The sequence below is a fragment of the Neophocaena asiaeorientalis genome, unplaced genomic scaffold (assembly GCF_003031525.2).
Source record: "Neophocaena asiaeorientalis asiaeorientalis breed wild unplaced genomic scaffold, Neophocaena_asiaeorientalis_V1.1 scaffold391, whole genome shotgun sequence".
Taxonomy (NCBI): domain Eukaryota; kingdom Metazoa; phylum Chordata; class Mammalia; order Artiodactyla; family Phocoenidae; genus Neophocaena; species Neophocaena asiaeorientalis.
This window is the reverse complement of record NW_020174056.1, coordinates 2,379,956-2,391,113: the sequence shown is the minus strand read 5'-3', so window position 1 is coordinate 2,391,113 and position 11,158 is coordinate 2,379,956. Positions and strand designations below refer to the sequence as shown.

Genomic DNA, 11,158 nt, shown 5'->3' with positions numbered 1-11,158 from the left:
CCGCCCCGGGGAGTTGCTTTCGCAGGTCCCGAGAGGAGCCTTTGATGGGAATCCCATCTACACCTGTTCCGGCCCCAATTGGCGAGGCCCAGCTGTGTGCATGTGTTCACATAGCAATCAGGGGCATAGTGAGACTCTTCTGGGGTTATTGTTTAGCTCTCGGCTTGGGGACTAAGAACCCAGTGGGGACAGTCTGGGAAGTTGCGCTAGACTTTTGCCTCCTTTTTAGGAGAGGTTGACAGAGGCTACACACAGCCCTCCACTGGCGGCTCCCTTGAAAGGATTATCAGCATCTTCTCAGATTGGACTGAAGCATCCAGGTGTGTGTGGGAGGTACCTTTCTTTGGGTCTGGGATACGTAGCAGGAAACAGGATGATTCTCCTGCAGGTTGCTAGAGTGCCAATATTGGCTGCATTCACTCATTCATTCACTCATTTACTCCTAGTCTTTGGGGTGGTAGGTCTCCCCCTTAGCACTGGAGATATAATGGAGAACAAGGCATGTGGTTCCTGTTCTCAAGGACCCTAGAGTCTAGCGATGGGACAAAGAAACAGGCAATCACAGTACAGTTAAATTATCACCACAAGAGAGGTTGAGGGAGTACCCAGCTTTTGGCTGCTTCTTAAAGCTACCATCCCTATATTGCTTAGAATTCTCCACTTTTTACTGGCCAGTCCGTTACTCCAATTCCCTATTATAGTTAATACTTCTTATACTAATCTTTCTCTGTTCATGTTACTCTATGGTAACATGATTTCTCCTGATTGGACACAGACTGACATAGAATTGTACCAGCAGTGAAATTTGTGAGGGTTCATTGGTCTGGAGCATTTTGAAATATCCCCGTCAGGGTGGAAGATGAATTGCTGCAGCTTGTATCACCGACAAAAAGAAAGAGGCACAACCCTTGGTAGGTCACTTTGGAGGCAACATACACATTTGAGTATGCAACCTCAACCCATCTATAGGCGGATGGATTGGGAAGCAGAACAAGAGGAGGCTCTGCAGCTGTCTAGGCTATAGTACAAGCTACTCTATCACTTGGGTTTTATGATCCAGCGGGTCCAATGATACTTGAAGTGTCAAATAGAGAAGCTGTATGGAGTCTCTGGCAAGCACCGATACAGTTATGGTGCAGACCTCTAGGACTGTGAAGCAAATCTACGTCCTCTTCTGCAGATGACGATCCTTTTGAGAAGCAGGTTCTGGCTTGCTACTAGGTCTTCGTAGAGGCTGAATGAGGTGACCATGCAGCTTGAGTTCTCCTCATAATATGGACGTTGTCTGACGTGCCTTGTTTTAAGGTTGGGTGTGCACAGCAGCAATCTCTGATCGAGTGCAAATGGTATATGAAAGAGTGAACTCAGGCGGGTCCACGAGGTACAAGTAAATTGTGAGTAGGCGGCTCAGACCTCTGCAACACAGCTCCTGTTGTTTGCCGCTTCTCTTGTTCCATGCCTATGACCTTCAAGGGACTGCTTATGACCAGCTGACTGAGGGAGAAAACTCAAGCCTGGATTATAGATGGGTCTGTATGATATGCTGGTACTACATGAAGGTGGACAGCTGGAGCATTATAGCCCCACTCATGGGGGACTGTGAAGACAATGGTGAAGGAAAATCCTCCCAGTGGGCAGAAATTCAAACAGGATATATGACTGTACACTATGTCTGGGGGGAGAGATGGCCAGAGTACAGATCTACATTGATTCATGGGCAGTTGCTGATGGTTTGGCTGGATGGTCAGGGCCTTGAAGATTAGTGACAAGGAAATCTTGGACAGAGATACGTGGCTGGACCCCTCTGAAGAGGCAGAATGAAGATACCCGTCTCCCATGTCAATGCCTCCAAAGGGCAGTCACTGCAGAGAAGACTCTTAATGATCAGGTAGACAAATTCCTGTGCTCTGTGGAGGTCGGAGAGCTTCTTTACACAGCTGCCACAGTGCTTGCTCCATGGGACCGTGAATGAAGAGGCCATGCAGCAGGGAGCGAGGATGTAGCAACAACAGAACTCCCCTTACAAAGGCTGAGCTGGCTAATGCTACTGCTGAGTGCCTGATCTGCCAGTGCCAGTGATTCCTCTGTGGTGAGCCATAGGAATTTTGCCCGAAGGGAATATACATCTCTGTACGTCAAGCTGAGCTGGTTGTGACATCTTATGAATTCCCTTATTAAGTTTTATTAAGTTAAATAAACATTTTGATATATCTTCATGGTTTATTTTCAAGGGAGTCATGATTTTCTTTTTGGACATTATATTTTAGCAGCAAGCACACAGTTTTTTCTTAGATTTGGAGTAGCTTGGGGGTTAGTGGTAGATCCTCTGGCCCTGCCATCAGTTAACTCTAATAGTTATCAGTGCAATCAAACAACGAATGAATAAATTAACCTCCACACAGAATTTCCTATGCAGTGTGCAGTCAGATTTGGTTACTACCCCCCCTCTGCCACTCAGAAGCTGGGCGACCATGAGCAAGTTATTCAGCCCTCCCAACTTCAATTTCCCCACCGATGAAATGGAGGCAATAAACTGCATTATAGGCTGTTACAAGGATTACATGAGTTGGTATGTGCAAAGGCCTTAGCATAGTACCTGGCACATCGTAAAAGCTCTTTACAGAGGAGCTTGTATTATTAGTATGAGTTGACCAGGGTTACCAGGCTCGCTTGTCCCATTTTTAACCAAAAAATCAAGATGTGACATTTTGGGTGAGCCTTACTTATATGGTTTCTGGTTTTGTTTTTGTTTTTAAAATACTGAAAATATCTAGAGCTTTTCAGTGATTCACAGCCCCCATTGGTCTCTTGCCTTTCCCACTGCCTCTCTGTGCCTGCAGGGCCCCTCCTGTGCCGCATATGGTTGCCCCAGAGCCTCCGTTTGAGCCCCCCTCTCTCAATTACCTTCTTCCTCCACTTCCAAACCCCTACAAGGGCCTGAATGGCCCCAGGGAGGTCTCACAGGGAGGGGCTGGAAAAGGGCTCATTAGCCCAGATAAGCTGCTTTCAAAGTTGATCTGACCCTGGGAGTCCTTCCAGGGGATCCTCCAAGATCAAAACTATTTTCATAATAATACATATTACATAATAATATGTGTGGCTTTTAAAACACTCACTTTCTCAGGAGTTTTCCAGAGGCTACTGATGTGTGGTAAAGGCATCATCACCGGAATATGAGCTTCTGTATTCTTGTTTTATGATTTTTCTCAGTTTGAATTTCTAATATGATAAATACTGATAGGTATAATCCATATAAACAAAAAGCTCTCTGGGGTCCTCAATAATTTTTAAGAGTGTAGAGGGATCCTAAGATGGAAAACTTTGAGAACCACTGGCCCAGATGAATCTCTAACTGATGATAATTACCAATTTGATACATGAGTAGGGATCGCTTATGTGGGGTGGGGGGAGAGGAGAGAAAAGAATGAACAAGAGGAAGAGGAATATAGAGAGGAGGGGGAGAAGAAGAGGGGGAAAGGGGGGAGGAGGAAGGGGATAAGGAAAGAGGTGAGACAAGAAGATGGGCTTCCCTGGTGGCCTAGTGGTTGAGAGCCCGCCTGCTGATGCAGGGGACACGGGTTCGTGCCCCGGTCCGGGAGGATCCCACATGCCGCGGAGCGGCTGGGCCCGTGAGCCATGGCCGCTGAGGCTGCGTGTCCGGAGCCTGTGCTCCGCAACGGGAGAGGCCACAGCAGTGAGAGGTCCGCGTACCGCAAAAAAAAAAAAAAAAAAAAAAGAAGAGGGAGGAGATGTTGCAAGGGAGTAGGGAGAAGGAGGGAGAAGGGAAAGGAATTGGAAAGGAGAGGAAGGGAACAGGAAAGGGAGGAGGGGAAGGTACTTTACATACCTTGGAACTGTCCCATTTCCTAGATGAGGGAACTAAGGCTGAGACAAATTTAGACACTGTATATCCTGTAAAAGTGGTAGAGCTGGGTCTGAAACTAGGTGCACATCCTTCGTCCCCACGCCGTCCCCCTCTTAGAGATGAGTCCTAGTGTCAGCAGGACCACCTTCTAGCCAGATGGCCAAGCAACTATAAGAGGCAAGGATGCTAAGGCCCTTACAACCTGTACTGCTTTTAAGCCACTTATAATCCCGGGAAGGGTATAGAGGAGGTCCCGGGTGGGAAGAGGGAAGTGGATATGGGGTGCCTGCTCTGGCCTTGGGCTCATTGCAGAACAGGACCAGCAGCAGGGCCCTACTTCTGGGAGGCCAGCCGCCCATTCCCTCCAAAGCAGCTGCCTTGGTTTCAGTTCACAGGTATTTCCCACAAACACCTGTCATCACATACCTCCTTGTTTGACCCCCCTGTCTGCCTAACCTTTCTCTTCTCTGGCTGGAAAGGGGGTGTCCAAGGCTATGCACACCTCAGGGCACATCTATTTGGCCCCTTCACCACAATGTTTGGTAGCTTTGCCTCCAAGTCCTCTAAAAAAAGAAAACCAGATTAAAACACTCCACTCAGCATTATTTTGAATATGCAAAATATAATTTATTACCTGGGGTTTATCCTTCAGTTTCCATGTGGTGTAGTATATTTCCAACCAAGTATTTCATCAATAAATACTAAACAACAGGCACTCTGAGATTAAATACTTATAGGGGAGGTGGCTAACTGCCCATGGGGGTGAGTGTTTCAGGGAATACTGTCTTAGGGCCTTGAAGGTCACTTTAAAAAAAATTATTATTTATTATTTTTTAAACATCCTTATGGGAGTATAATTGCTTTACAATGGTGTGTTAGTTTCTGCTGTATAACAAAGTGAATCAGCTTTACGTATACATATATCCCCATATCCCCTCCCTCTTGCATCTCTCTCCCACCACTCTAGGTGGTCACAAAGTACCGAGAGCTGATCTCCCTGTGCTATGTGGCTGCTTCCCACTAGCTATCTGTTTTACATTTGGTAGCGTATATAAGTCCATGCCACTCTCTCACTTCGTCCCAGCTTACCCCTCCCCATCCCCATGTCCTCAAGTCCATTCTCTACATCTGCATCTTTATTCCTGTCCTGCCCCTAGGTTCTTCAGAACCATTTTTTTTTTAAGATGCCATATGTATGTGTTAGCATACGGTATTTGTTTTTCTCTTTCTGACTTACTTCACCCTGTATGACAGTCTCTAGTTCCATCCACCTCACTACAAATAACTCAATTTCATTTCTTTTTATGGCTGAAATGTGGTCACATTGTGGTCACTTTTTTGATTGGAAAGTTAGGGGCTATTTTGCACATATACTGAAGATGCTCCCCCATCTCTCCAAACATATAACCTTGAATTTGCTTCCCCAGAGTCTGGGTGACTTTCCCTTTGCCTTGCCTTCCTTCACTTCTGGGAGGCCCAGGTCAGAGTGCAGAGACACAAAAAGGTCTGTGGGAGAGAGGGAAGGGGATGCCATAACTAGGAGCCCAGGAACAAGCTCAGGAACATTCTGGGAGCAGAGCTTGGGAATTTCACAGGACACATTGTGGGGCCAGCCCTTCAGCAGTTGGCAGGAGCTGGGTAGACCATGTGCCCATTTCTCTGAGCCCCTGTTCAGACTGGAATCTACTAGAGGGACAAGGTGGCTGAAAAGTTGTCCTTCTGGACCATGCTCCCTCCCCCCCTTCCCTCTGGGCTCTCAAGGTGGGTAGGGCGGGGTGGAGGTCTGGGGGATGCAGGAGGAGGGGGCGGTGAGGGGGTATGGGGGTGAGCAGGAGCCTTTCATATTTTCTCTCTCTACTCCAGGGCCTGTTGTGTAGTAAAACCCTTGGTAAATGTCTTCTTGGCAAATGATTGCATATAAGCATTATGTTTATTTAAAAAGAGTTGATTGAAAAGCTGGCTTGGGTAATTTTTGACTGACTGGGCCCATCTTGATACCTGAACAAGTTGTTTTGCAGGTGGGCCTGGCACACCCCCTGAGGTTTACAGGGGCACTGGGTCCAGGCCTGTCGGATGGCTCCAGCCCTGGAAGGGCAACTTCAAGCAGCAGAGCCTGCGGCTGGGCCTGCAAAGCCAGAACTACCATTAGGAAAAGGGCCAGGCTGGAGCAGGGCCAGGAGAGGGGACCGAGGATCCAGGGGACTCAGCACACACAGCCCTCGGGCACCACGAGAACCTGGCCTGCCAGACCCCAGACCACCCACAGGGCAAGCCTCACCCAGGAACTATTTTTGGTCTGAGATGACCTTTTATTTCCCTAAGTGATGCATGCCATCTTTATGAATGAGGAGTTTTCTAAAACAAAGAATCAGCCTCTACACCTTAAAACAAAACAGAACAGAAAATAAGGGATCCTGTAACTAAAGCACTCGGTACCTTCCAGAAGGAACTGCTGAATTTCACATAAAGACAAGATATATTGTATGTTATTTTTCCTCAATATAAGTGAAGCAAAGACATTATCGTTCGAGACCTATCAATTGATTTGTATATGTAATTGCACTTGCGATGCAATAAAGATGAGTATAACTGATATGAACAAGATTCATTTTAGCCTGAGTAGATAGATGCTACTAATCCTAAAACCTCTAACGCTACAAACAGGTTTTTAAATGAGTTTACTGTCTTGTGTTCCCACACAGAAAGGTTTTGGTTGCTCTGAGAAGCATTTGTGTCACAAACAACATTCAGCTTTTCCCTCTAAGAAGACGTCCTGTCCCCATGATGCAGAGATATATCCCACCATCACAAGATTCACACATCAAACCCTCTATTTTATGATATCTCTGCTTCATTTATAACTGTTCACACATATGAAAATGTTTTATCCGAAAAAATACAATAGGACGCGAGGCTGAGAAGGATACTTTCACCATTAAAACACACTTTAAAAAAATTGATTCTGTCTAATTACATTTGGAATCGGCATTTTCTTCTATCAAAGACCAATCAACACTGTCCTTCTCACACAGTCCATTAAAGTCAGCACTTGCAGGGGAACGTTCCAAAAGTCACAGTGTACACTGAGAAAAATCAGCTTTTAAAGTGCTCCGAAAAATAAATTTGATTCAAGGAAACAATATGGAATATATTATATGCTGAACTGTACTGGGGATAGAATGAGTTGAGACGATAGTTTAGAATAACCTTAAAAACAGATACATTTTAAAAAGTGTTTGAAGTGAAAAACACTGTACTTGAAGGTGTTCTCATAGCGCTAGAGGCTCACACTGGGATCTTTCCAGGGTGGTGGTTTTAACAGCAATATTGGAGACGCTTGCTGAACTTTCAGTCATGGAGCTGCTCCCTTAAGCTAAGTTGCAATAAACTCTGAGATCCTCTAGAAGCAAGATCTATTTACATGTGACGATTTCAAATTCTATTCTCAGGTACCTATATGTGAATTATGATTAAGCCCAGACCTGCAAAGACACAAATAGATAATTTTTAGTCTGTTTTCAGTTAATGACTTGTAAAACCTGAGTTTAAAGAGATAAAATCAAAGTCTACTATACACAAACATACACACGACGTCCAAAATAGAGCATTCACATGTCTTAGAAAGATAACACTTTACTCCTAGCAACTCAAAGGTGCTTCTTTGGCCCTGGCTCCCCCTCTCCCTTAGTTAATCATCTGAAGGGCATCTGTGGCCTTCTTGCTAGGGAAGGTAACTCTTAGGTTGAAAACCAGAACCCTCTGTACCCATTCAGCTCACTGGGTACACTGACATGTTTATTAATTTAGCAAACTTTTGCCCAGGATGATGAAGTCACAGATAACTTTACTGTTTGTTTCAGGAACTTTGCAAAAATCCTTTTATCTATTTACCCTAAGACTAGACTACTCAATTACCCTCTTTAGAAAAGACACACACTTCTCACGACAGTACACAGCATCAAATGACCGCCTACTTTTCAAGATGGTCTTCGAAATTCTCTCCCTCCCCCAACCCTGTGTCCAACAATCTTAAACTATGCCACAAATTTGTCCAATCCTAATTAAGTCCCTCCATCAAAAGACTTGCCTTCAACCAGACTCCCCAAACCTCATAAATACCTGCCTTTGCTCTCCCCTTCTGAAATGCTAATAAGACTGTCAAGTTTGTGATCTTCCACAGTGAGGTAAGCTTTGCTTGATGAACAGGTTATTTTGGTGGCATTTCTAGGGAGCCAACATCTGACAAAGTCATGGAGCTCTTTGAGAATCTACTAAAAGCCATGAGGACACTTTTCCTGGAAAAATGCGCATGCGCGCACACACACACGCACACGCACACACACACACACACACACACACACACACACACACACACACACACACACACAATTTAGCATATAATTGCAGGGGCTTCATAGGTCTCCTGAAGCCCCTGTGTGGGCTTCACAGGGGTCTGTGACCAAAGAGTAAGAACCCAGCACTACTGGGAGGTGAGACTGGCAATCTGACTTGTCAAAGGCTGGAATCAGACTTTCAGGGTATCTATGCTTGAATAGCAGCATTGATGGGGAACTCACTACCTCCCCAGGCAAATCATTTCTCTGTGGCTATAGAATTGAAAGTAGAGCTCTATTTTGGCTGCCCAGGCCCATCCTAGCTTACTCTGACCTCTCTGCTTTCAGGAAGGCCAATCACTCCTGCTCTCACACACAGAGGAAAGTAGAAAAACTTCTCTCTTACTCTGAGGGTATGATCCCATGATCCTGAGCAAAAGGCAGTCCCATCAGGGGAAACTCGTAGAGTACTAACACGGTTTTCATGTCCAAACAAGATGGAGACTCGGGATCCCTTGAGGACATCCCAGACGTTGATGGTATAATCGTTGTATCCAGCAAACAGCAGGCGACCTTAAAGCAGGAGGATATGATGGTTATGAAACCAGTTCCTTCCTTCTTGTTTTTCTTTTCATGACTCTCACTCATGCACTCGCTCATTCATTCATTCATTCATTCACTCATTTAATAAACAGTGATTTAGTGTCCATATGTGCCAGGCACTGTGCTTTGCCCTGGGGATTCAAAGAGGAGAAAGCACAGTTGCTGGCCCCTGTGGAGGGTGGTGGTGGGCAGGCTGACTCATAAATCATTGCAGCACCCTGTGGTAAGGGCTGTCATGGAAGTGCTCAGCTATGTGTGAAGTGTTATGTGATCATAGAGGAAGGGGGATCAAGAAGGGCACTACAGGGGACTTCCCTGGTGGCGCAGTGGTTAAGAATCCGCCTGCCAATGCAGGGGACACGGGCTCGAGCCCTGGTCCGGGAAGATCCCACATGCCGTGGAGCAACTAAGCCCATGCGCCACAACTACTGAGCCTGCGCTCTAGAGCCTGCAAGCCATGACTACTGAGCCTGCGTGCCACAACTACTGAAGCCCGCGCACCTAGAGCCCGTGCTCCACAACAAGAGAAGCCACCGCAATGAGAAGCCCGCGCACTGCAATGAAGAGTAGCCCCTGCTCGATACAACTAGAGAAAGCCCACGCACAGCAACAAAGACCCAACGCAACCAAAAATAAATAAATAAATTAAAATTAAATTAAATTAAAATGTTTTTAAAAAAGAGCACTACAGGGAAAGCAACATTTGAGCTGGCTTTTGAGGACTGAATAGGAGTTTGCAATGCAGAGAAGGACGGGAAAAGACGTTCCAGTAGCAGCATGTATGCACAAAAGCACAGCTACACAACCGGAGAGTGTCTGGGAAAACTGAATGGTCCAGTGACCCAGCATACGAGTGCTGCCTTAACTTTCACAGGCAGCCCCCCCCAGCTGTGAGGGCAGAGGTGCCATGAGCTTCAGGGAATTAAGAAAGGGACTCTTGCTCACTCCCCGCCCCCCCCACCGCCCCACCTCTGGAAAAAAAGGTCCCTTTTCAGGTGTGAAAGGAAAATGGAAGGCTGGAGAGGAAATGCCTAAAGGCGCAGATGCAGTTTTGATACATCATTGTTTTGAAGAAGAGCATTAGGTGGGCCCAGCCATTTCCCGTGGAGTGAACTGGGCCGGGGAAGCTGCTTCAGGCAGGGCAAAGCGGGCTGTCAAAAATGCAGTGGAGGAAAACTGGTGCAAAAGTAGACTCTTTAGCACATGGACCCATAGGAAGTTTAGCTAGGAGGGGAAGCTTGGCACAGCTGGGTTTCATTGAAGTCCTGTTTTATGGTCCTGGGAAAGTTTCTGAAATAAAATCTTACCACTGAGGGAGAAGTCCACGCTGGAAGCTCCAAAGATGATACTCTCTTTGGAATAGATGGCAACCTCCCTGTCTGCCCGGAGGTCGTAGAGGCGACACTGGGGTGACAAAGAAGACAAAGAGGCACTTGTTTCTGGATCCTGTTTGGTGCATTGATGGCTACAGAGCTACAGGCTGGTGCCAGTGGCTTGTGTGGTTTGAGGGATAAGGGAAAAACCTCTTTCGTTTTCTCTCCTAGTATTTTCTCCCTCAATCCCGATTCCTATCAATCTCCAGGGATTACTAGAGATTCAAAGAAACAGCAAATACAGATTTCTTTAGGCACAAAAACAAAAATGAAAGCCCTCTTTTTTTTTTCTGACAAAGAATATGTGTTCACTGCAGAAAATTCATGAAAACTCAGAAATGCATAAAGAAGGAAATAAACGTCACCCCCAATCCTAGAGGTATTTACTAACATCTGGACGATTCCCTTCAGTCTTAATCTATTTTATGTGTGGATTTAAATGGGGAGGATGTTTCATTATTGCTTCTATTAGCATTATGTTATGAGCATTTTCTCCTATCATTAAATAATCTTAAAAAAAAACAGGAGTAATATGGTTTTTATATTCCTCATGTGGATATATCAGAATCTACTTAGCTATACCCTGCTAAATGTTTGATTACGTCTGATTTTTCTCTTTTACAAATAAAATTATGGGGAAGCCATGATCCTTCTTCTATAAAAATCTTTATATGCATCTCTGATATTTTCCTTAGAACAGCTAAAAAATAGAATCCTTAGAATAGAATTGTTCCCAAGAAATAGCATGGCTGGATCAAAGGGTAGGGAAGTTTTGAAAGCTCTTGAATTCTCCCAAAGGTATGCCCTTAAATTTTGTTAAATATCTTTTGAAATACAGAAGTTTAAAATTTTCATGATTATCAAACCCTCAATCTATTCCCCTGTAATTTCTTCCAGGATAGCAAATTAGAGTGCAGTTCATTATTTAATAAGATATTTGCTATTTTGAGGGAACAGGAGGATATTTTTTTTCTCCTGAAATA

General features: G+C 45.2%; 2 protein-coding genes across 4 annotated transcripts in view; both read right to left on the bottom strand.

Moving 5' to 3' along the window:
* BCL2L10 (BCL2 like 10) overlaps positions 1 to 1,457 on the bottom strand; it is a 4,319-nt gene extending 2,862 nt beyond the window's left edge. Inside the window, 1 exon segment of the mRNA XM_024754315.1 lies at positions 1,414 to 1,457. Within this exon segment, the coding sequence (XP_024610083.1) occupies positions 1,414 to 1,457 (44 nt within the window).
* A 3,601-nt stretch (positions 1,458 to 5,058) lies between these two features.
* The window catches only part of GNB5 (G protein subunit beta 5), a 43,529-nt gene continuing 37,429 nt past the window's right edge, over positions 5,059 to 11,158 (bottom strand). For 2 of the 3 annotated variants that reach the window (XM_024754331.1, XM_024754330.1), the window contains 3 exons: positions 10,110 to 10,206; positions 8,606 to 8,772; positions 6,152 to 7,347 (listed from right to left, as the gene is read on the bottom strand). In XM_024754331.1, the coding sequence (XP_024610099.1) occupies positions 7,336 to 7,347; positions 8,606 to 8,772; positions 10,110 to 10,206 (276 nt within the window). In that variant the 3' untranslated portion in view covers positions 6,152 to 7,335. Of the gene's footprint in view, positions 5,991 to 6,151; positions 7,348 to 8,605; positions 8,773 to 10,109; positions 10,207 to 11,158 lie in introns of those variants that run through there. The other variant, XM_024754332.1, reaches the window with a different exon arrangement.